A 25,068-nucleotide genomic window follows, 5' to 3' on the forward strand; every position below is an offset into this window, starting at 1 on the left:
GGCCACAGGGCAAGGGGCGGGGTTGAGCGCCGTAGGCCTGTCCGGACGTTTCCTCTGTTTCCGCTTTTTCATGCTAAAGAGGAGCTTCCGTCAATACTTGTTCTCTTTCCTCGTTCTGGGAACCCCGAGAGGCAGGGAGGGAAGGGTTGCCTGTAGGGACCCAGGCAAATACCCAGTGCGTGCGGGAAGACGGGACTTCCGCGTCCCCCCGGAAGTGACGCGACAGTCGCGGCCGCCAACAGGTGAAACGGCAGGTGCGTTCAGGTGCCAGCCTGGCCCGGACCCGGCTGTGGTACTGGCGCTTCCGGTGAGCGACAGAGGCGAGCTCCCAAGGGCCTGGAGACCCGTGGGGCGGGCTCTGGAATCTGAGGCCCCGCCCTGGCCTGGAGTCCCCCCTGTACCTAGTAAGAATCACTTACCCACCCCCCACCCCGGGGACTACCCCCATCGTCCGGAGGGGAGGGGGAGGCCCCGGCTCTCCCAGATCGCCGGGGTTGGGGTTGGCATTTAGGCACTTGTTCCCTAAGCCCTACGCTCTTTTCTTTCCCGGATCCAGTTCCCCATTCCCCTGCCGAGCTGGGCAGTAAGCCAGCCCACTGAAACTCTCGGAACCATGTTTGCAGACTTGGATTATGACATCGAGGAGGATAAACTGTGAGTATGTTGTTACCCCAAGTCCCACTAGTGCAGGAGCCCCAGGTCTCTCAGGTGCCTGGACTTACCAGTTCCACAGACCCTTGCTTCTCAGCAGATTAGGTCTCGTACTGTAGCAGAAATGAATCCTGCCCTTCCAGGAGCTCACCGTCTGTAGGGGGCTGTGGACACATTGATGGATAAATACAGTTCAGGGCCATAAGGGTGCTAATGGAGAATGACCTGGCTACGAGGAGAACCCAGCAGGCCAAGGAGTGCCTCTGCTGGGGTGTTCAGGGAAGGCTTCATAGAGGAGGTGACAGTTGAGCCACATTTTGAAGGATGAATAGGAATATCATAAACATACTTTCCTCCCCAGCGTAGATGATCAGTGGGGCAGATTTTCAAAAATTAAGTTAGTTTCCTTAATAGAATATATCCTCCTGCAGAGCAAGGACTGCGTCCAATGCCTTTCTGTGTCCTCAGCACTTAGTATGGTGCTCAGCATCAATAGGTTGTTAGCAAATGTTTGTCAAGTGAATAAGAGAATAAATGAGAATATTTACCACAAAACATAAATAAGTGCTAATGTATAGTGAAAACTGAGAGGTAATTGAGTACAGCAATTGACAGATGGGTGATGGATAGTTTAACAGGAGAAGGCTTCCTGGAGGAGGTGGCTGTTATGTTCCATATGTGCCTGAGAAGGTGACAAGGATAGAGTCTGACTCAAATGTTAGAGGGAGAATGAAGGAAAGGGAAGGGGGACCTATTTTTACGGAGTGCCTGCTCTGGGCTGGGTTGGTGTTAAGTGCCTTCCATGTACTTTCTTCCAAGAACTTTGATAAAGTGGCCATTTTTTATCCATACCATTTTATGGATGAGGAAACTGAGATGCAGAGAGGGTGACTTACTTACCCAAGTCCCACAGCTGATAAATGGCTGAATTGGGATTTGATCCCCCATCAGCATGACTCCAAGAGCTCTGTGACGTTCCAGCACAAAATGCTGTCTTTTTGGTCAAGTGAGAAAGAGAAAAAGCTGTGCAGCACTTGGAGGCCCTTGGGAGTTTTAGAAGGCCTGTCTGTCCCCGTCCCCTCCAGTCATCCTTTCTCCAGGGGACTCAGCTGCACGTGCTTCTCTCTCCAGCGGAATCCCTACTGTACCTGGGAAGGTGACCTTGCAGAAGGATGCTCAGAACCTGATTGGGATCAGCATTGGAGGAGGAGCCCAGTACTGTCCCTGCCTGTATATTGTCCAGGTATTAAGTGCTTTGGAGGTGGAAGGGAGGTGCTGGAGGCGGCGAGCCACCTCCCTACTTGGGCGTGACAGAGGTTCATTACTCCACTCTGCACAGCTGACTCCTCATTCTCTTCAGAGGGGCTTCACCGAACACCCACTGTCAGTAGGTCCGCCCTTGTTTTTCTCTATCATTTCAGTCTGTTCTTTTCCTTCTCAGCACTTATCACCATCTGTACTCATGGATTTGCTCATTAGTTCTGTATCTAACTTCTTTTCCAGACTCTTTGCACTATGAGGGCAGGATCCCAGTTTGCTTTTTCACTGCAGTCAGTACCTTGTACAATGCCTGGCAAATAGCGGACCTTCAATAAAAATGTCGTCAGTGAATCAATAAAATCATCAGCCTTTGGTACTAACACAAGTGAAGCATAATGGAAAGACTAAAAGACTATGAAATAATAATGGCCTGAGTCCAAGTGCAAGCTTCCCTGCTTATTAACTAGTTACTTAAGCTCTCTGGGCCTCAGTTTCCTCACCTGGAAAATGGGGATATAAAATATGTAGATCTGGGCATCTTTGGGTTGTTGTGAAGATTAAACAAAATGACATCACACAATGTCCGGCCCTTAAGCAGCACTCCCTCGATAGCAGCTGCTATTATTTTTATGACAGTTCACTTTCCCAGATGATCTGCCAGAGATACTGAACAATTCTGTGGTCCTTATAAGAAGGGATGCCCTGGTGATATTCTGTCAGCTGTGACGCAGGAGTGGGGACAGGCCTCGTTTATTATGTGGCTGGTCAGAGTCAGTGATCTTTCTGTAGCCTTGGAAGGGAGCTTGCCCCCCTCAGACATAAACTTGACCTGGATTCCAGCTATGTTTTAACCTTCTCAGCTATGTAGCCATTGGTGGCGGATGGAAAACTGCAGTTTCTCTGAGGATCTTGCAAAAGAGTCACTTCTAAGGCCTAGAAGGTGGAGATTCCCTGGATCTGGTCTTGCCTGCTTAGCGTGTGGCCTTTACGAGCGCTTTGGCCACCTCTGGCCCAGGAGGTGTTAGGGGGGCCTCCCCCAGGCCTGGCCTCCTTGCCATCTCCCTGCTCAGCCTCCCCTGCCACCTCCCCCTCGCCACCTGTGGGGGGCCAGGTCTGTTCTTAATATGAGCTGTGATTATAAAATAATAGAATTGATTTTTTTCAAAAGTCCATTTTATTTTTAATCAAAGGCTATCTGACTTGCTTTGAACAAGTCAAGAGTACTAAAAGGCTAGTGTCAAATAAGCAATCCCCTCTGCTCGACGCCTTCTCACTGCCCTTCCCCCCACCCCCGCCAATCCCAGAAGCAACACCGCTTCCCACCCTTTTAGCTGTTGATTCAAGTGTGAGGTCCCATTTTTCCCAGTAAGATGCTTATCCTGTTACTTTTTGGTCTATTGCTTGTAAACATCTGTCAGCTTTTCTCAGTCTAGGAGATAAAAATTTAGCTTTCTTCCAAAACCTGCTTCTTCTCACTCTGTCTTCCCAACATACTTATCGTGTCAATTTTGGTTAAATCAGTATCAGTACAACAGATATTATGTTCGTAAAATATTTTCTGAGGGCCTGGCCAGGCTCTTTCGTAGCCACTAGAGACAAGAAAGCAAGAAAACAGAGACCCCGCCCTCAGAGAGCTCAGAGCATAGTAACATGCTGTTTTTTTGTCTTTTTTTAAAAATGCCGTAGTGTTTGCATATGACCTCTGCACATCCTCCCGTATAGTTTATTATTATTATTATTTTTAAAATAAATTTATTTATTTACTTATTTATTTTTGGCTCTGTTGGGTCTTCGCTGCTGCGCATGGGCTTTCTCTAGTTGCGGCAAGCGGGGGCTACTCTTCCTTGCGGTGCACGGGCTTCTCACTGTGGTGGCTTCTCTTGTTGAGGAGCACGGGCTCTAGGCGCGCCGGCTTCAGTAGTTGTGGCACGTGGGCTCAGTAGTTGGGGCGCACGGGCTTAGTTGCTCCGCAGCATGTGGGATCTTCCCGGACCAGGGCTTGAACCTGTGTGCCCTGCATTGGCAGGCAGATTCTTAACCGCTGTGCCACGAGGGAAGCCCTTGTGTGGTTTTCTAGGTGAGCAGACCCAGGTCCTGGCCCAGGTCCCTAGCCAGCTAAGTGGTAGAGGCCAAGTTAGAAAGCAGATCTGACAGGCTCCAAAGCATCCACATGTTCTCCTGCTGTACCAGATAGCACTGCCTGAAGACTCTAGAAATGCTGGTCCCTGCCCGCCCCCGCCCCCCGCCTTAATCCCTGCGGCTGCTTCGGGGGCCCAGAGGCTTCAGTGCGGACTGTCTGCCAAAACCCGTGACAGTCTGGGAAAAGTCCGCTGCTGAAGCTCCAGCAGGATGTGGGCAGGGAGCCAGCGGCCGGTGCTGAGGCATTGGCATTCCCGTGTCCTCCGTGTTCCCCAGAGAAGGGGTCGTGGAGGGTTGTGTGGGTGGGGAGGGAGCCTGGAGTTGAGTCTGTCCCCCTACTTTCTACCTTGCCTTCCACCCACCTAAGGATGTTTCCAGAGGTCTGTTTCCTGGCCTGCTGGCAGTTTCCAGCAAAGACTAGCTCTCTTCCATCAACCCCCTCTGCAGGCCCTTGGATCCCCACTGCTCCATCTTCCAGAAACGGCTATATATCTTTTATTGTTGTGATCTCCTTTACCATTCTTTTTCAAATAATTATGATGTTTTTATTGTGATTCTTGGAAGGTAGCAGAAAGAAACGTTTGTCTTATTTCATTTTTTTCTTATAATATTAACGTATATGAAACATCATGAAATATTCTTTCTACGTGCTCTGCATAGAAAACTTGGAAACTAAAGATAAGGTATAGGGGAGACAGCTAATAATTTTGGCATCTCTCCTAGTGGTTTTTGCCTGATGTGACTTTTGTATTCTTGGGTCCGTCTCTGCACACACCTGTGTAGCCTGCTCACCCCTTGCCCCGAGCGTCCCCCATACATCTGTCCTTTAACAGACACATTCAGCTGCACTCAGCCAGTGAGTGCAGACCCTGTGTTAGGGGTCATCTTGGGAGAAGGGGCTCACATGTGTGGCGGGGCCCTTGCTCCTTGGAGACAGAGATGAAGCGCAGGAACTGATAAGTGGTGCCTTGGGGCTCCGAGTCAGCTCAGTGCAGCGTTGTTGGAAAAAATCTCAAGAAATGGCTTGGGAGGAGCACACACTCCTGTGGTCGTGTAAGGTTTGGTGTATTTGATACCAGAAGAGGAAAGTCTCATCAGTCGCATTTACCTCCAGTTCCCCCTTCCCCTCCCCCAAGAATGTGGGTCACTCGTTGTTGGTTGTTAGGGTGTTTTCTCTGCTTGCCCTCCTCCAGCACCACTTAAGGGATAGAGGGTAGAGACCAGGACGGAGCCGGGTGCCGGTTGGGGTGGAGGGAATGACTGTCCCCCACCAGGTTTCTTCCCAGCTTTCCTTTTCTCCCCCCCCCTTATGCACCCACAGGTGTTTGACAACACCCCAGCCGCGCTGGACGGCACCGTGGCAGCTGGTGATGAGATCACCGGGGTCAATGGCAGGTCAATCAAAGGAAAAACTAAGGTGGAGGTGGCCAAGATGATTCAGGAGGTGAAGGTAAGGGCTGCTGCGGGACTGGGGGCACAGAGGCCCTTCTGAGACCTCCAGCCTGCAGGGGGCCTGGAAGGGGAGACTGGCCCTTTCACAGCTCCCTCCTCGGTGCATCAGGGTCTGGGTCGCATCCCGGCTCCCTGGGTTTCTTCCGTGTTCATTCAGTAGATACTATTTATGATCCAGGACTTGTGCTGGGCCTTGGTGAAAGAGTGGGCACCAGGACTGAAAGGTCCCCATCCTCGAGCTCCCAGGGAAGCTGTCAGACTTGGAACCACTCCTCAGGGCGGGCCAGTGTGTCCCCAGTCAGGGCTGGAGCCGAAGCTGGAAGTCTGAGGTGAAGCTACCTGGGTCAGTAGACATCCAGTAAATGTCCACCGGGCCATGCTGGGCCCAGGAAGTTGTAAGAGGGAAAGAGGGACCCCTCCCCCCAACCCCCGTCCCTGTAGGAACTTTCAGTCCCCTGGGCCCTGGGGCAGCCTGGGGCAGCTCCTGGTCCAGCGGATGGTCTCCTGTTCTGCAGACCACACAGCACTCTGCCTGTTCGCAGCTTCCCCCTCCCTGCCCCCGCTGCTCCAGGCCAAGGCCTCTCCCCACAGGGCCCCTCTCTACCTGAATGGCAGGCAGCATTCCGGCCAATCCCGGAAGCATGCAGCCCTTTTGCCATTTCCTAGAGATTTTTGCTGCTAGTAGCTCTTGGGAAACCAAAACAGTGAAGGAGGTGCAAAGCCACAGGATGATTTAAAAATCTGAGAGTCAAGCGTCCCAGCTGTATGTTGAGCTTGGCCGAGTGTTTGAGCTCCCTCACCCCATCCATCCAAACCTCTCCTCACCTCACCTCCCATCCGTCCTCCGTGTCCTCTGTACCGTGTTTCATTCTGGTACAGAAGTGGGGTGCATGTGCCCCCTCTGGATCCCCTCCCTCATCCCCCCATCTCTACTCACCAGAGCCCTTCTCGTCCTCCCAGTACCGTGTCGCGCCAGCCCCTCGCGTTGCCCACGAGAAAGGAGCTTTTGGTGTGTGAGCACAGCCTTGCCATTGCACAGGGACTCCCCAGCTCCCACGTTTGGGTGCCAGGCAGAGATACGGCCCCTATTTTACTGGTGCCCAGAGTGGGTGGAAGGGTTTGCTTGTGGTCACACAGCTGGACCAGAGCCCAGGTCTGACTGCCGCTGCAGCGCTCCGTCCTCTCCCCACGGCGGCCCTGAGCACACTGCGCTGCAGCCCGAGAGCCTTTGGCATCTACCCCTCATTCACTGCATTGGGTCACTTAGGAGGCAATTTTGAAATCCTGTTTTGCATTTGAATGGATTCTGTCCCAAGTTCAAAGGTCTTAGGATTTCAAGAACAGAGAGAGAGTGACCTGGGTGGCCTCACATGGTCAGGGGAGGCTTCTCAGGAGGAGCACCACCTCTCTTCCAGTCAACTAGACTGCAATTCATGTAATTTCCCTGAATTGCATCGGCCTCCCTTGCTGGCCTCAGGCCCTTGGGGGCTGGGGCTGCCCCTGCACCTGCTTCCTCCATCCCAGCACCAGGCACAGAGAACGTGCTGGGACAGTTTGTGGAGTGAATGGAGGGAGGATGGGGATGGTTTAGAGCGCGGGAGAAGATCCTCTGTGTGGCAGGAAAAATGATGTCGCAGAGGTTTGGAGTGTGGCCGTGGCATGGGGGTGGCAGGGGCACAGGACGTCAGAGATCGCCAGGCTGCGAGCTCAGTGTCAACAAGGACCTTGTCTGCCCTTGTCCCTGCTGATTCTCCAGGGCCTGGTGGGTGGTGAGAGAAGGAGGGACCTTTTTCCAGGGCTCAGGATTTTTTCATGACCACAAACTCCAGGGAAAACAGGCCTCTGCCGGGAAGGGGCTTGGGGTCCGGGGGACTCTGTCACAACTCTGCTTGTCCTGCTTTTCCAGGGGGAGGTGACTATCCACTACAACAAGCTGCAGGCGGACCCCAAGCAGGGCATGTCCCTGGACATTGGTAAGCTGGGCTGGGGCAGTGGCATCCAGTGGCCCCGTAAGCCCCTGTTCTGCATTCTTATGACAATGCATCAGTACTCACATGGATGTGGTCTCTGACTCTTCTGACCAAGCCGATCCAAAGGGCCTGGGAGGACCCAGGGGTGCTCCCCCTGCAGCTGGTCCCAGGAACCTGTCCCTGGTTTCTCCCTGCCCTGTGTTTTACCCCCTTCCCCCAGCCACCTCCTCTGGGACCTTGCTACCCTAGGGTTGTCCTTTGTAGGGCAGCCCTCCCGCTCACCAGGCCCAGTCCCTCACCCTTCTGAAAGGGAGGGCAGCCCAGCCCTGGCCTGGTACCTCATGCCCACCTGCATACCCCTCCTCAGCCCTGGCCCCTTCTACGCACCTGCTCCCAGAAAGACTCAGGGTCTGAACTGGACCTCAGCTTTGGGGCAGAAGCCAGCCCTTCTGCCCATAGCGTGCCCTGGGACATGTTGCCTCCTGCTAGGGGGTCTAGGCCTTGGTTCTGAGGAAGCTTCAAAGCTCAAGAGCTGGACAGTAGCTTCAAGGTCCTCTGGGCCAGCCACTTCATTCCAGATCAAGGCCCGAGATCCAGAGAGATGCTGTGTCCCCTGGGTGAAGGCACACCCAGATCTCTTGGCTCTGGGATCCAGCACCCTTTTCCTACACCCTTGGGCCAGAGCCTCCTCCTGGTTTTTAAGGAAAGAGGCTAAGGGCAGATCAAGTCTGTCCTGGAGGTTCTTCCTCTAAAACCCTCTGGTCCCATCCTAGTCCCCTTCCAAGGACCGAGTATGTGACCACATACGCAGTAACCGAGTCTGGAGCCTGAGGCCAGTTGTCACTGATGGTGCCTCTGCTCCCGGAAGTGGAGGAGAGACGGAGGAGAGGTTCTCCGTGGTCGGCCTGTCAGCTGGAATCAAGCCTGGGCAGCTCTGGACTCTCAGTGGTAGCCAGTAGCCACTTTGAGTGCCAGGCCCTTGGTTAAGCGCTTTACATATTTACACTTCCAGACTCCCAGTGCCTCCCTCAGGTAGAGAATGAACAGGGCGGGGGCCCAGAACCCCTCACTGGGACCCTCCCTACTTCACAGTCACCCACACACTAAACCCCAGTTCAGCCCCTTCTGCCCCTAGTGTCGCTCCCAGTGAGTCACGATGGGGCAGGGATGGCCTGGGGGCCCAGACTATCTCACTGAGTTCCTTTCTCACCTGGTCCCAGTGTTGAAGAAGGTGAAGCATCGGCTGGTCGAGAACATGAGTTCGGGGACCGCAGATGCTCTGGGCCTGAGCCGGGCCATCCTGTGCAATGGTGAGTCCCCTCCTTCCACCCCCTGACCCTCGGTTATGGGGGACTCAGGCCCAGGCCTCAGGGGCGGGGGCACCGTGGCTGCCCACCAGGCTGCACCCTTGGAGGCCTCTCCCGCTTCCAGAGCATTCACAGTAGTCAGCGTAGGCATCTTACAGCCAGTGTCCTCTATCCCCTAGCAAGGGTTCACAGGCCCAGGTCACAGATGAGACAAATTCCTGTTGGGGAGGTGCCTCCCTTCAGCTCCCCAAGCTGGTGCCTTCGCCACTGCCCCCAGCTGCTCTCACGCAGCCAAGGCCTCCCCCCCCGCCCCCCCCCCCCCCGCCGGCCCGGTTCCACCCTGTGCCCTCTTGTCACCCCAGCATGCACTGCACTGCTCCCACACTGCCCGCTCTGCCCCACCTCTCTCCAGGAGGTGGCGCTGCTGCCCGCATCCCAGGGCTGGAGGTGACTGCCTGCCTCGGGCTGGGGGAAAACCGCGTACACGCACATTCACGCCCACGCGTGTGCGTGCGCACACACACACATACACACACACACACACACACACACACACACACACACACACACACACGCTGTCTCCCCAGGGGGCCAGTGAAGCACTCGGTCCTGCTCCTGCTGTCACCAGCCTGAGTTTATAAATAGCAGCAGCTCTGCTGTGTACGTGTGGGGACAGATATAAATACCTACATACATTGTAGGCTCAGCTGGGCACACTGGGCTTTATTGGCTGGGATGCGGGGGAGGAGGGGTCTGAGCTTGTTCCAAATGGGGTACAAAAGTGGCGGCTGCTATTTCCAGCTTCTTGGTGTCTATAAATCCCTGTTACTGTAGTTACCATGCGTTGGGATGAAATTAGAACTGGTTGTTGTGTTTTTCCCCCCAGACCTTGCAATTTCCCCAGCCTTAAATAGGGTTTCTAAAATTGAAGCTGTCATGATGTCCCATGACCCAGCTAAAAACAACAGCATGGCGCTTACGTGGCTCCTTCCCTGCCAGTCTGGCCGGGGGCCAAGGCTCTGGGGAGCCAGGGCCTGGAGGCCAGCCCGGTGGCCGAAGCCTCCTGAAGACCTCCGAGGTGCTCCCTTCCAGCCCCCAGAGCCCAGGCCTTCCTCCCTGACAGCCCAACACACAGCCGCCTTCTCTGCCCAGAGAAAGGCCCAGGCCCGGCTTCTGCTACTCCCCTTCTCTCCCGCCACTCTGAAAACCCTGGCCCAGGTCAGCGCAGGAGACTGGGGGACAGAGGGCACCCCAGCCTGCACAGCCCTCGCTGTGTGCCTTTAGGCAAGTTGCTTTACCTCTCTGTCCCTCGATTTTCTCTATAAGATGAGCAAAGTCGTCTCTGCCTCAAAGGCTCATGTGGAAGAAGGACTGAGCTGCATGGAGGTCACTCAGTAAGGCCAGGCCCTGTCTAGGAGGTGCCGGGCAAGGAAGCCACCAACATGGGCCCTGCCCTGCATTTGCTGCCGGTGCTCCCGGTGGGGAGTTGGGGGTGGACCTCAGCCCTGTTGGAGTGGAGGAGGGTGCCACTCGCTGCTAGTGGGAGAACCACCCACCCCAATCTGGAATGCGGCCCCCTCCCTGGCAATCCACTTGCTCTCGTTTTGAGCCCTTGAGGTGAGGCAACTGCCCCTGCCCCTCAGCTTACAGCCCTTACTGTCCCTACCAGTCATGGCCTGGCCACTGTCACTGCTGGACTATGAGCCTTGAGGGCACAACTCAGATTTCATTCACCACGGTCATTCCTGGGCCTAACGGGATCCGGCACACAGTGGGTGCTCAGTAAACTACCTGTGAAGCCAGCGAAGATGATCACCGGGGCCCGCTCCCATGCAGGCTCTTCCTCGAGGCCCTCGCTGAGTTTCTCTCCCCTCCCCGGATTGCTCTCGTCTCTGAGCCAGCGGTGGTGGTAGGGGCTGCCTTTGAGCCTACCTTAGAGTTATTGTCGGGGCGTCCCGTCTCTCCTGCTTGTCTCTGACTGCCTTGCTCCTTGGCTATCAGCAGGGAGTATGTTAGAAGTCCCAGGGCCTTGACCAGGCATGGGCCTGCCTTCTGCTGGCCGTGGGGAGCCACCCGCGGGCTTGGCCTTGGGGACGGCCTAACTGGTTTTCACTCCTGATTTCTGGAAGTACCCGCATCCTCTTCACCTTTCTGCCCCTTTGCTGTGTCCCAGCCTGCTGGGGTGGCGCTTATCTCAGGAGCATCCTGAGGGCTGCCCTGCCTGCCCCCACTTGTCTGGGTGTGCCGGGCTCTCTGCAAAACACCAGTGAGCCAAGCTAACCCTGAGGTGCCAAGTCCCCCTCCCTGGGACCACATCCTGTGCTGCTCCTCTGGGGGCGACCTTGCCCCTCCCAAGCCTGGCTCAGGTGACCTGTGGGGCTCTCCCCTGACCCTGTGGCTCTCTGATCCCCACAGATGGGCTTGTCAAGAGGCTTGAGGAGCTGGAGCGGACCGCCGAGCTGTATAAAGGTGGGTAGGTGCACCCTCCGGCTGGCAGCCCCGTGGTGGTGGGGTATCCCGGTCTGGAAAGTGCCTGGCACTGGCTCTGCCCTGGGGTGGAGCTCTGGAGCCCTGCTCTAAAGATGATGGCAGTGGGGGCAGAGTGCCAGCCTACGCAATTCTAGGAGCATGGCCATTAAATATTCATAAGGAAAAAAAATCTTAAGACATACTTCTTTTTTAAAAAAAAAAACTTATTTATTTTTGGCTGTGTTGGGTCTTCGTTGCTGCTCGCAGGCTTTCTCTAGTTGCAGCGAGTGGGGGCTACTCTTTGTTGCGGTGCGCAGGCTCATCACTGTGGCTTCTCTTGTTGCGGGGCACGGGCTCTAGGCTTGCAGGCTTCAGTAGTTGTAGCATGTGGGCTCAGTAGTTGTAGCACGCGGGCTCAGTAGTTGTGGCTCGCGGGCTCTAGGGCGCAGGCTCAGTAGTTGTGGCGCATGGGCTTAGTTGCTCCGTGGCATGTGGGATCTTCCCGGACCGGGGTTTGAACCCGTGTCATCTGCATTGGCAGGCGGATTTTTAACCACTGCGCCACCAGGGAAGCCCAAGACATACTTTTTCTGATTGTAGAAGTAATACATGCCCATAAAAATCAAATAATGGCACATGTAAACCTAGTGAGAAGAGTCTGAAACCCAGGAGCAGTGAGGACCTCGGGGTGGGGTGGGCATTTGGAGGCCGTGTCCTGGGCCAGTGTGGTCCCCACCATGTGCCCCCAGCCCCCTCGGTTGGGTCTCTCCCACAGGGATGACAGAACACACCAAGAACCTCCTACGGGCCTTTTATGAGCTGTCGCAGACGCACCGGGGTAAGGATGCCCCAAACCTGCTGCGTGACCCTGGAAAAACCCTTGTTACCCTCTGGGCTCAGCACCTCCCCTACACCCATACAGTGAGGGTGCGGCCAAGCTCCTCCCTGGGGCCTTTCTCATGCCCATGCTCAGGCAGACACCACAGCATCTGACCTCAGGCCAGGTTTGGGCTGGGCACTGTCTAGATGCTGGGGTGTAGCAATAATGGGGCCAGCCGGGAGCATGTAGACCAGCTAGTCTTTTTTTTTTTTGGCTGCACCACACGGCTTGTGGGATCTTAGTTCCCCGGCCAGGGATTGAACCTGGGCCCCCTGCAGTGGAAGCGCAGAGCCCCAGCCACTGGACCGCTAGGGAAGTACCCTAGACCAGCTTGTCTTCTGTGGGGCACAGTTACTCCTCCGGGCCCTGTCCCGTCTATCTGTACTGCCGCTTACAATGTACGAGGCCCTTCCTTATTCGTGATCTCATTTCCTACAAGTTTGTTATTAGTTGGGCAGGGCAGCTACAGTTAACCCCGCTTTGCAGTTGGGAAAACAAAGCCCAGATAGAAAAAGTGGTCACGCAGCTCCTTAGGGGCAGAGTTGACCTAAGGCCCAGATTCCCAGACTAGTATTTTGCCCCCAGACAATTTCACCTCCTTCAACCTTGACCCAGCCTTCTCCATGTTCTGGTCGCTGTGGGGAATGAGGGCCAGCTCCCTTGGATGTAGACCCAGCTTCCTCAAGGTGTAGACTCAGGTGTCTACACCGGAGTCTACATTCCTTGGGGATGTAGGTCCAACTCTCTTAGGGGTATAGATTCACCTTTCTTGAGGTGTAGACCCATCTCCCTTGGGACGTAGACCTCGGGCAGACCTTGGCCTCCAGCCTGCCACACCCCCCGCCTTGCTTCTCCCCAACAAATCCCTGGCTTCTCCGTTAAGGGGTCAAGTAGGGGTAGCCTTCAGGACAAACTTGTCACGCAGCCTTTGGGGACGTGTTCTCCGTGATTGGGGTGCGGGAGCCCCAGCCAGCTGCGAGTGAGGCTTTCGTGAAGTTCGCTGACGCCCACCGCAGCATTGAGAAGTTTGGCATCCGGCTGCTGAAGACCATCAAGCCAGTAGGTCCCGTGGAACGTGTGTATGTCAGCACGTGATGGGGGAGGGGGCAGTGTGGTGAGCAGAAAGGGTCCTGTTCTGGACTCGGAGCACCGGGGGGCCGGTCCTGGCTTGGTGTCCTACACAGCTGACCATGGGTGAGGCACTCCTCCTCCGTGGCCTCAGCATTGACCTCCAGGCTCTTTTCTGGCCCTGGCCCCACCAGAGTTACAGCTTGCCCTTGACCTAGTCTGTCTTCTCGTCCTTGAAATGGACAAGGCTGTCTAGGAGTGCCCTTTGGCTCTGACACCTGAGTCCACTAGAAGGATTGACACATCAATGCCATTCCTTGCCACCGTGGCCAGCCTGACCCCTCTGCCCATGGGGACTTAAGCGTCCGCCCCATCCTCCCCTTCCAGATGCTGACGGACCTGAACACGTACCTCAACAAAGCCATCCCAGACACTCGCCTCACCATCAAGAAGTACCTGGACGTGAAGTTTGAGTACCTGGTAAGTGGTCTCCAGCCTCTGCGTGGGTGTGGGCCTGGCCTGCTGGAGTCAGAGCCCACCTGGAGATTTGCCCCTCCTCAGTCGGCCACACAATGGCTAGCAGGGCAGGTCCAGAACCTCGGTCACATCTGATTGAGGAGGTGGGACCAGGGGCCTAGGGAGGTGCTGGAGAATCAGGCAGCAGCCTAGGCCGTGCTTCAGCTGTTCAGAGGAGCCCCTGGGAGCCTGGGTGGGTAGAGCCCTCACTCTGGAGCACTCTGACCCCATGGGAATTCTTTTGGTCACTTTTAACAATGGATTAGACTAGGTCAGTGGTTATAAAGTGGGTACCAAGGGATGTTAATGAGTTTTACGTTCAAATAATAATTCTGTGGTGAAAGGAGATGAGGAAAAATACTCCATCAAAGAGGTCAAGGTCCTTTGCTTGAGGACTTGTCAGAGCCTTTGATAGACCCATACGTAACATGGGCCTTCAGGGGCCTTCCCAAGTTCTTTGGACCATGGAACCTTTTTTCCCAGAGCATCTGTTGGGACTTGAGTGTGGTAAATGCTGGGCTGTCTCTCAGGCCCTTTCCACCCTCCTAGATGAGTGCCCTGGCTGTCCTGAGTCTCCCGAGCAAAGACCAGTCTGACTGAGGGGCCAGCCTCTCCCTGACACGTCTCGGCTCATCCCAGCAGAGGGTGCGCAGGGCCCATGAGGCCTGGCACACCGGCTCCTCTGGGTGGCCGAGGGGTACAGCGTGGCATGGGAGGAACTGGGGACATCAGGGTGGGCACCCAGGTGGTGCAGCCCCTCTGACAACCTGGCCTCACCTGTCCCACAGTCTTACTGCTTGAAGGTGAAGGAGATGGATGACGAGGAATACAGCTGCATTGTGAGTGCCACGGGGGGAGGGGGCATGGCTGTGGTATTGGAAAGGCTTGGGGTGCACAAATCTTCCCCTGCCTACCTCTCAGAGCCCCAAGAATGGGCTGCGTCTGCCAGGGACACCAGGTGGGCCAGGCCAATCCAGGAGAGGCCTGGGGGTTTGGCCAGGCTCTTGTTTCTGGAGATTTGGGGCGATCCCCCCACCCCTGGCCCCTCCGGGCCTCGGAGTGCTGGCCAGCTTGCTGTGGGACACTCCCAGTGCCTGCTCCCAGACCAGCTGCCCCCCAGACTTTGTGGGGCTCTTGCAGGGAAAAACTGACTTTCCTCACTCCTGAGAAGTGGTTTTTTACTTCTTTTTAATTTTTTTTATAGATTTTTAAAATTAAAAAATTTTTTTTTAAATGTATTAATTTTTGGCCATGTTGGGTCTTCGTTGCTACGCGTGGGCTTTCTCTAGTTGCAGTGAGCGGGGGTACTCTTCATTGCTTCTCATGACAGTAGTTTCTCTTGTTGCAGAGCACAGGCTCTAGGCGCATGGGCTTCAGTAGTTGTGGCGTGTGGGCTCAGTAGTTGTGGCTCGTGGGCTCTAGAGCGCAGGCTCAGTAGTTGTGGCTTGCGGGCTTATTTGCTCCATGGCGTGTGGGATCCTCCTGGACCAGGTCTCAAACCCTGCATTGTGTCCCCTGCATTGGCAGGCAGATTCTTAACCACTGTGCCTTCAGGGAAGCCCGTTTTTAATATTTTTAATATCAGGGTTCATCTGTGACTAAATATTCATTTATTTAATGTGGCAAGGGTTTGGTTTTTTGGTTGTTTTTTTTTACAAAGCTATCACTAAGCGCTTCTAGGAGTCCTGGCGCCTCAGAAATGGGGAGCCATGGTAGCTTTGAAGAGTGCCGTGCTGTGCAGGGGTGTGAGTCGGCTCTGCAGCCTCCCTGCCCCCACCCCCCTCCGCCCCAGAGCAGGCTCCCCACCCTGCCCAGGGTCCCTGACATGCTTCCCCTGCCCCAGGCTCTAGGGGAGCCCCTGTACCGCGTGAGCACAGGCAACTACGAGTACCGCCTGATCCTGCGCTGCCGCCAGGAGGCCCGCGCTCGCTTCTCCCAGATGCGCAAGGACGTGCTGGAGAAGATGGAGCTGCTGGACCAGAAGCATGGTGAGGGGTGTGGGCTGTGGGCGGGCGTCTGGCCCGCGGGCCACACCCTGCCTCGGGCAACCCCTACACCATCCTCTCCCCATTTCACAGCTGGGAAAACTGTGGCCCAGAGAGGTACAGTACTTACCTGAGCTCCCAGGGCCAGCGCATGGCAGAGCTCTGAGTCAGACCCAAGATGGGAGCTTCCTGGAGCCTGGCCTGGGTGGGACTGGCCGTGTCCCGTGGGCTCCTTGGGGTGTAGTCCACCATCCCCCGACCCTGGCAGGGCTCCTCCACTGCCTGACTGGGAGCTGGGAGGCGGCCTGCGTTCTGTGCAGGGCTGGGCAGCCCTGGCCTGGCCCCGTCCCGGGGCACGAGGGGTCAGTGAGGTGCATGATGGGGTGCCCAGGCGGGCAGGGAGGGTCTTCTCCACGCGCAGGCAGCCCCGGCCCACTGGCGCCCATCTGCCCGCCCTCCTGCCCCAGTCCAGGACATCGTGTTCCAGCTGCAGCGCTTCGTGTCCACCATGTCCAAGTACTACAACGACTGCTACTCAGTGCTGCGTGACGCCGACGTCTTCCCCATCGAGGTGGACCTGGCCCACACCACGCTGGCCTACGGCCTCAGCCAGGATGAGTTCACTGACGGCGAGGACGAGGGGGAGGAAGACGAGGAGGACACGGCAGCCGGGGAGCCGTCCAGGGATGCGCGAGGGGCTGCCGGGCCCCTGGACAAGGGCGGAAGCTGGTGTGACTCCTGAGTGCCCCCTTGGGGTGCAGATCTGGGGGGTAGGGCGAGTGGGAGGACGGCAGCACGGGAGTGGGGGCAGGGCTGCCGCACAACAGGGTGGTGCATAAAGGCCTGCTGGCTCGGGGCGCCTGCCTCCCTGCTCCTCTGTCCCAGCACAGCGAACCCGGGCGCCCGCCCAGGAAAGGCACCAGGCTGTGGCCTGGGACCTGGACGCTGGCCCCTCCACCTTCCCTCCCCACCTCCCCAGCCAGCTGGAGAGCTTGGTCTCTGGACCTGCCTTAGGAAGGAGAAAGAGGGCAGAAAGGAAGAGGGGCTGGAGGTGGCAGGGAGTCCAGGAGCCGTTCCTTGCGGGCACCTCCACTGGCCCCCCAGAGACCTGCCGGGAGGGGGCCGCGGGTGGACCGCCGAGCTTGGGACCAGGGTTTCACGCGCACCCTCACCTTGCCCTAGGCCGGCCCCACCCCAGTCCACACTCACCTCGGCGGCCTTTATTTGTTTTATTCCCTCGCTCAGCCACTTCCCTGGGGAGGGGCTGGGCGCTGGGCCTGTACTGAATAAACACAAACCCAGATGGAGCCGGGCTCTTTGCAGTGGCCTCAGACCCTCTCTCCCCTCGACGCCCCCCTCTTCTGCCCCCTGATCACCAAGGCAGGGCAACAAGGTTTACTGACATTCCCTTTATAGCACTGACTCCTCACAGCACTTCTGTGGATTAGCACTGCTGTCCCCATTTACAGATGGGAAACTGAGGCTCAGAAGAGGCTTGCTCAGGGCCACATGGTGTACAGGGACAGAGTGGGATCTGGACTCAGATCCATCAAATTCAGAAGACTCCACTTTTCCCCCTGCCTCCCAGGCTTTCTGCTCTGTGGAGCCTCTTACATCCTCCCTCATCTTTGATCCTTCAGTGCTTCTGGCCATTAACTCAACCTTTATCTGGGGAAGGGCAGGGCAGATACTGGGTCAGGAGGACCCGAGGCCCCAAACTGGGGAGAGTGTTAAGGGTGCCCCGGCCATTCCAGGTCGCCTGTTCTGCCAGGGCCACGGGGAGAAGCCCAGTGGGCAGTACCACGCTAGTACCCCATGTGTCCAGCTTCACCTGGACAGTCCCAGTCCATACCTGTGGTCCTAGTGTAATTATTAATAGTGGCCCTTTTCACTCTCAAAGTGTCCCTGTTTGGACAATGAAATATGTGCTCATCCTGAGAATGGGAGGGGTGCAAGAGGGTGTGAGAGGTGGGCAGGGTTCACAATGGCCGGGGCGGAGGGTAGTTTCCTGCTTATTAGGTTTGCGTGTGTGGGTCCTGGGCAGAGACCTGAATGGGATCCTCAGGCAGGATTGGGAGTGTGGAGAGAGGGATGGGCTGTCACCACGTAGATCCCCTAGAACTGTCAGACTATACCACCTCCCTGAAGGGGCAGCCAGTGTGGAGGCCAAGGGCACAGGCTGGAACCGACAGCCTAGGTTCCAGTCATAGCTTCTGTGACCCTGAGCTACCTCCTCACTTCCTGTGCCTCAGTTTCCCTATCTGAGTGTGGCTAAAGAGGGTACCTACCTTCTTGGGTCCTTATTGAGGATTAGATGAGTTAACATTTGTGAAGGGCTTAGCACGGTGCCTGGCACAGTCAGTGCTCTGTGAGGATTTGCTAAACAAAATAAGATGTAGTCACTGTTGTAGTGGCTTAGGGGAAAGCACAGACACAATGTATGTTGGCCAGGCATCTGCAGGGGCTCCCCACACCTTCCTGGGACGTGGATGGAAAATGAGCCCAGTGGGGAGGGGGTCACCAGTGGAATAGGCTCCCCTGAGGAGTACGGATGAATGGAGTCAGGGTCGGCGGTGGGAAGGCTGCTTCCTCCACTGGGCCTGGGTCACCAAGCTGGTGATTTGGAGGCAGGGAGGCCAGGAAAGGGGTGTCTGGTTTGTGGGAAGAGAATGAATACTTAAATAGATCCCTAAACCTTCCTAGCCAGGGTGAGACCTGGAGCTCCCTGCACTTGACTCAAAGTGCCATTGAGGAGCTATCCCTGGGACTCCACTGGCGTTGGGGGGAGCAGATGCCAGGGTCCGCAGTGGCGTCCCTAGGGACACGTCCAGAGCAAAGGTCCCAGGACACCCAAGTTTATCCCCTAGAGAGGAGACCCAGAGCCGGGCTGGAAGAGGGTCCCTCTTAGGAAGGTGAGGGGGCAGGGCAGGTGCCGTTCCCCCCTCCCCCACCACCCTGCTGTCCACAGGATGGAGTCATAGCGTCAGGTACTCCACCTCCAGGGCCAGGATCCAGCCCCAGCCCTCCACTCGGACCTGCGCTCTCTCTGCTCTGGGCTGCTCCAGTGGCAGGTGCTGCCAGCAGGGGCTTCAGTACAGCTCCGAGCAGCGGGGGCTGGAGCTGGGACACTTTCCCCTGCCGTCCTGCACCTCTGCCACTTCCACCCCAACACCCACGGGGTGGGCGTCGGAGGGCCCCAGGGAGAGCCTCTCAGACTCCCTGCTAACCCATCCCCCAGGTAGCAGCCAGAGGCGCAGGAACAGAACCTCTTTCAGCTCAGCTTTATGGACTTAAGATTCACATAGGCCCAGACCCTGCCGTGCACAGCAGCTTCACTGCGGGGGCCAGGGCCAGTGGGCAGATGAGGGAGGCAGCTCCCGGCATGGACCCTGGGGGTGACCACCAGAGCAGCCTCCCGTGTGCCAGGCCCTGTTGGGGCAGCCGGGGCTCTGAGAGGGGAAGCCCCATTCCTGAAGTCCCTGGCCACCCCACCTAGTGCCCCCGCGCTACACAGACTCGGGGTCTAGCCCCGGCTCTGCCTCCAACTCGGGTTCCGAGGGCCCAGTCCCTGGGCTCGGCACCTCCAGGGCTTCGAGGCCACTGGGCTCCTCGGCGCTGGTAGGCAAGGGCTCAGAGTCCACTTCGGCCTCAGCATCCTCCGTGTCGCTGGCCCCGCCCTTGGTGCCTGGGCTGGGCGTGGCGTCCTGAGAGCGGCGCAGGCAACACTTGGTGGCGACAGCCATGAAGATCCCGGCCAGGGCCACCTCAGAGCCTGCCAGGTAGAAGATGATCTCGTAGTTCTTCAGCGCGTCCACCAGGCGGCCTGCGGGGAGGGCGGATGGGGAGGTGAGGGCCTGCGGGGGAGCCCACTCTTCACACATACACCCACACCCTCAGGTAAGGGCAGTGCTCTTGGTGGGGCCCACGGGTAACACACACACATACCCCAGTCTTTGTTCCCATTTCACAGATGCAAAAATCCATGAGGGTTCTGCCATTTGAGACCTTAACACTGTCACTTCACCTCCCTGGACCTCAATTTCTTAAGTGATATGGGGCCTTTGGTGAGGCAGCACTTCACAGTTTACAAGGGACCTCCTGTCCTCAGGATTCCAACCCCACATGTACCCTGGGACTTGCCCAGCTGGGGATATTTGACCTGTGAGTGGGGAGTGCACTGGTCTTAGCCCTGCTCTCCTGGGGGCCCCCAACTCTTGTTCTTTCCATTCCACTTAACCTCCTTGGTCTTCAGGAGCCTGGCTCAGCTCTCCCCACAACCCCCAGGCCTCCCCCCTCCCAGGAGGCCCCGTGTACCCAGGACTGAACTATCATTAGCATGGGGGCTGGGGACAGGGCTTGTAGAACTCTTGTTGCCTTCTGTGTATTTTCCAAGTTTTCTATCACAGGTACATGTTACTTTCATACTCGGCAAAATCTTTTCATTGCAAATATTTCCCCTAAAGTGTGGTTCCTCAGTGGGCTCCCCCCTCTCTCGGAGGCATCCTTGTGGCTGTCCACACCAGGCTGTGACCCCTCAGTCTGTATCTCTGAGGTCTTGGGGAGGTTCCCTGGAGTCCCCCAAGCCAGCTGCCCGCCTGAGCCCCTCTGAGCAGTACCCCAGACTTGCCTTCCTGACCCCTGCCCAGCCAGCCAGCCCCGCCCCTTCCACACACAGCCCCGTGGTGTCCCTCACCTTCTTCTCACCCCACGTGCCTTCTCTGCCTATTAGATCCACCCCAGGGTCACCCAAGAAAATGGAAGATGTGTCCCTGAGCCTCTGGCTGGTTTTATAGCTTTTGGTGGTTGGGCTTGGGGGCTGCTCACATAGGGGTTCAGGTTCAGTGCAATTCCCACTGCACTGAAGTGGAAATTCAGGGTCAGGTGAGGTGACAAAGCTTGGTGACGGCACTCAGCTAGCCCAGCCCTGGAAGAATGGGCAGCTCACCTCATCTCGGGTGCAGCCTGGGCCCTAGCAAAGGCGGCCCCCGTCATTGCTCCATCCTACACCCTGACCTCAGCTCTCTCCTGCTCACAGGCAGGCTTCCTGCTGTTTCAGGGATGACCTGACAACCCAGCAAGACCCTAATGTCCCCCACCCCCACCTTTCTGATCCTAGCTCCTGCCTTACTTGTATAGGAACAGTGTCCCCCAAACACTCCCTGTGCCCTCTCCTGGGGGGTCCTGCCCCGCCCCGTGAGACTGCCTTCATGCCAGCCCCTGCAGGAAGCCTTCCCCTACCACCTCGTCATGAGGATTTCCTATGATGTGTAGAGCAGCCAGCAGGCAGTGTGCACAGCGGAGACTCCCGTGCCCCGCCTCTCTGTGAGCGGAATGAGCCCTCCCACTCTGCTCCTGGTGCCCCAAGGACTCTCCCTATTCCAGTCACCCTTAGAGGCTGGGGAGACTAGAGCACTCAGATACAGTGTTTCAAAGGTATGGGCACTGAGCACTGGGCAGGGCTCCACTCTGATTCTGGGACTGCAACCTGTACTGGGCCTCTGGGCCTCAGTTCCCCCACCTGCAAAAGGAGAATACGCATCTGCACTTCACAAGGCCTTTGTGCCATCTGCTGGAGATGAGCCAGTGGGCCAGCTACTATCCGTGTTGGGTTCTTCCTGGCTTTTCCATCCCCACCCTGAGCTGGTAGTACCGCCTGGAGGGGAGGCTAACTGGCCATGGTAAGGGGAGTCTACCCCACCGGGCTGTCTCTCCCCCCTCGCCACCCCCCATGGGTCCTTTCCCCTCTCTCATCCCTGGACGTTCCATCTGGGATAGGGAGGGGGCTTCCCTTGGGCTTAGGGGCACTAGGCCGCGTCACCCTCTCCTCCTGCGGCGCGCACCGGCAGAGGGCGGTCCGATGAGCACAGCCACAGCCTCGAGGAGTAGCACCAGGCCCAGCGCACTGGGGAATCGGGCCGCACCCACAGCCGCCATGAGCACCTCGAACTGCAGGGCGCCCACCATGCCGTAGGAGAGGCCGAAGGCGACACAGAAGGCGACAAGGGCGCCGTAGGTGCGCGCGCGCGCGCTGCTCAGGTCCGTGAGCCCGTTGGCCATCAGGGCCAGGCTGAAGAGGTAGGCGACATGCGGCCGCAGGCGCGCCAGGCCGGCCAGGGCGCCGCATGCAGGCCTTGCCACGATGTCTACGAAGCCCACGATGGAGAGCAGGAAGGCAGCCTCGGAGTCAGGCACGCCCGCGTCCTTGGCGTAGTTCACCAAAAGGATGGCGGGCACGAAGAGCCCGAGCGCCATCAGGAACTTGGTGACGGCGTACACCGCGAAGGCGCGGTCGGTGCACACGGTCACGTCCAGCAGGCGCTGGCGGGTCCGGCCACCAGAGGGCGCCTCGCGCAAGCGCAGTCCCGCACTGTCCGCCTCCGCCTCCCCGGGAGCGTCGCCCGCGCTGTTCCTGCGCGGCCGCGGCCCGGGTGGCGGCCGCATGACGGCGCCGCACGCGCAGCAATGCAGCAAGAGGCCGCCGAGCAGCAGGAAGCCGCCGCGCCAGCCGAAGTGCTCGAGCAGCTGCTGGCCGAGCGGCGACAGCGCCGACAGGAACACGGGGCTGCCGGCCGCCGCCAGCCCGTTGGCCAGAGGCCGCCGCCGCTCGAAATACAACCCCAGCATGATGAGCGACGGCTGGAAGTTGAGGGCCAGGCCCAGGCCTGTGGGCAAGGCGGTGCTGTGACGGGCTCCCCGAGGGCGCCCCCACCCCAGGCCCCGGCGGGAGGGAGAGGCGAGGTCCCGACAGGGTGGGCAGACCCCGGGGTGGGGGGTGGGAACGGGGCCGAAGGATGAGGACCGCCCCTCGTGGGGAAACTGAGGACAGGAGGTCTTGCAGCAAGGGCTGCTGACCCCCACTGCACCCCGACCCCCACGGGGAGGAGAGCAGTGGGCGCCCTCACCTGTGAGCACCCCAGCTGTCAGGTATAGCTCCAGGAGGCGCGTGGCGAAGGATGCTAGGACCATGCCAGCCGAGGCCAACAGTCCACCCACCAGCATCACCGGGCGACAGCCAAAGCGGGTCACGAGGATGCTGGACACCGGGCCTGTGGGCAGGGCAGGATCACCAATCAGGCTGGACCCCTCTCTGGTAGACACTCCAGGCTTTGTACCTCCCAGCCCTGAAAGACGGCTTGAAGGAATGAGGGCACCCCCGGTTCAGAGAGGGCAGTGTTGTGGCCAAGGTCACTATCTTGGCTGGGACAGACCAAAGAGAGCCATATGGGGGGATGCAGGGGAAGAGCCTCTATACTGGTCCCCAGCCCTCCTGAGAACACGGAACATAAAGCAGAAGGGGTGGACCCCATTCTCTTTATTATCTTCACAGCTGGAATCACAGCTTGAGCTGCCTTCCTCCCCAGGCTTCGCCCATCCCTCACCTCCACCCCTCCACGCTTCCTGGCCAGGATAACTCCAGCATCTCCCCCACCCCACAGGTGGTTAGAGCTTTGGGACTGGGAATCTTATTTAGATCTTAGTTTTCCCACCTGTAACACAGGCGGGTGTGGGTCTTTTGACAGAAACGGAGGGGCCCTTCCAGCTGGCCAAGCTTGACAGGTCAGCCACCTGGGTGTGGGCTCCACCTCTGGCCGCTGCCACCCTCCTGCCCTCTGCTCCCCTCTCTGGTGCTAATGTTTCCACAGGAAGGAAGGGGTTTCCATGCCCGCCCCGAGGGGCCTGGGGGAAGATGCTCAAGGGGTCGGGTGTCTCCTGGTCCCTGATCCCGATCCTCAATCCTGGGCCGGGGGGAGGGGGGAGGGATCCGCGAGGGGCGCTGACCTGTCCCGTAGAGCATGGCGAGCATGATGGAGGATACCCAGGCCGTGTCGCTGTAGCCCGCGCCGAAGTCACGCATAAGCGCGCGGAAGAAGACGCTCACGGCCTTGGGGAAGCCATAGGCGAAACCGGTGACCACGAAGCAGGCGCCCAGCACGGCCCAGCCCCAGCCGCCGTCTGGGGGGCCAGGGCCCCGCCGGGGGCCTCTAGTGCCCATTGTCACCGCCTCTGCTGGAGGAGAGGGGACAAGAGGGAGCAGCGAGGGTCTGTAGCCCAGACAAGAAAGGGGGATGGAGACCCCGGTGTGGGGAAACTGAGGCACAGGGCTACCCGCGGGAGCCCTGCTCAGGGAATGGAGCCAGGAGGGGAAACCGAGGTAGGACCTCACCCCGAATCTCCCCTCCTCCAAGGGGCGTGAAGGATGAGGGGTGGGTAATAGAGTCGTTCCCACCTGAGTCTTAACTTCAGGAAGACTCCCTCTGGAGGATACTCCTTGCCCCTCAGGACCTAGTAGTGTCAGGAGAAGGGGTTCGGATGAGTGGGAAAGCCGACAGCCAGTGTGTGACTGGAGGCATGCGTGGGGACCGGCAATGTCCCCAGGGTGTACATGTGGGGGTCTCAGGGCAACGGAACAAACAAGGTGTGGGGTGGAGGGGGAGACAAGTGCCAGCGGCAAAATGGGTGGAGTTCATTTTCCTCCTTGGCCTTGGGGTATGTACCTAATTTTTCTCAGTGATCAGGAATGTCTGTTGTCATTTAGAAAATTATGAAAGAAAAACAAAAACATGTTGTACCAATATTAGCCTTGTCTCAGAAGCCAAGGGAGCTGAGTTCCAATTCATCCCAGCTTAGCCATGGATTTGCTCCGTGACTTGGGCAGCTCCCCTCCCCTTGCTGAGCCTCAGTTTTCCCACCTGTAAGGTGGGTGACTGAACACCCCAGACCAGCTGGGGATCTTGGTGTGGGGAGGGTCAGATCTCTGGCTCCACTGGACAGATGCAGACCTTTGAGGGGGCACTGGGAGAGAGACCCTCTGCCCTCCAAACCCTTAGCAGCCCCCAACCCCTCCACATTTCCAGAGCTCCACCCAGGGGTTCACACAGCACCCCCATTGCCCCCATAACAGACCAGGAGGGGGGCCTCACAGGCAGGATGGACCAGCCCACAGCTGGAGCCTCCCTCCCTCCTGCAACCCCTCTGCGCTGGGGTCTCCCGCCTGGCCTTGGGCGATGCCAAGGGCCCCGTGGGACTCTGCCCCTGCCCCACCAGGACCAAGTTCTGGCTTGGTCACCACAGCTGCAGCCACCTGAGGACCAGGACAAGAGGTGGTCCCTGACAGCCGTCGCTGCACACTTACCTGAGCCGTCCCGTGGGTTTGGGTGTCCAGCCTCGCATCTCCTGAGGCCTGCAGGGAGGGGCCGCCCCACTGGCTCCCCTGTGAAAGCCTAGCCCGATGGGGGCTGCAGCTGAAGACTCCCAGGCTTCCTGCAGATCAGCCACTCAACAGCTCGTTCCCCCAAGCCTGGGGCTTAGTGTTCCCCACCCCCATCTCCTCTAAGAGGCTTTCCACGGGGAGGGGAGAAGGGCCAGGCAGC

At 57.9% G+C, this 25,068-nt stretch overlaps 2 protein-coding genes across 2 annotated transcripts; one reads left to right on the forward strand and one right to left on the reverse strand.

Annotated features, from left to right (window-relative positions):
• Window positions 1–613: 613 nt before the first annotated feature.
• Window positions 614–16,832, forward strand: PICK1 (protein interacting with PRKCA 1; the record flags this gene model as incomplete). Its single annotated transcript, XM_079714419.1, has 12 exons — window positions 614–654; window positions 1,783–1,894; window positions 5,372–5,500; window positions 7,409–7,475; window positions 8,693–8,782; window positions 11,195–11,248; window positions 12,024–12,086; window positions 13,054–13,187; window positions 13,584–13,676; window positions 14,501–14,551; window positions 15,556–15,700; window positions 16,165–16,832. 12 exons carry the CDS (start codon window positions 614–616, stop codon window positions 16,437–16,439), a joined length of 1,254 nt encoding a protein of 417 aa, XP_079570545.1. The 3' UTR covers window positions 16,440–16,832.
• Window positions 16,833–19,203: 2,371 nt separating this feature from the next.
• SLC16A8 (solute carrier family 16 member 8) lies at window positions 19,204–23,690 on the reverse strand (the record flags this gene model as incomplete). Its single annotated transcript, XM_079714586.1, has 4 exons — window positions 19,204–19,520; window positions 21,538–22,359; window positions 22,600–22,743; window positions 23,477–23,690. The coding sequence occupies 4 exons, from the start codon at window positions 23,688–23,690 to the stop codon at window positions 19,204–19,206; spliced, it is 1,497 nt and encodes a 498-aa protein (XP_079570712.1).
• Window positions 23,691–25,068: the final 1,378 nt, after the last annotated feature.

This window comes from Hyperoodon ampullatus, assembly GCF_949752795.1.
Source record: "Hyperoodon ampullatus genome assembly, chromosome: 11".
In the NCBI taxonomy this organism is placed as follows: domain Eukaryota; kingdom Metazoa; phylum Chordata; class Mammalia; order Artiodactyla; family Ziphiidae; genus Hyperoodon; species Hyperoodon ampullatus.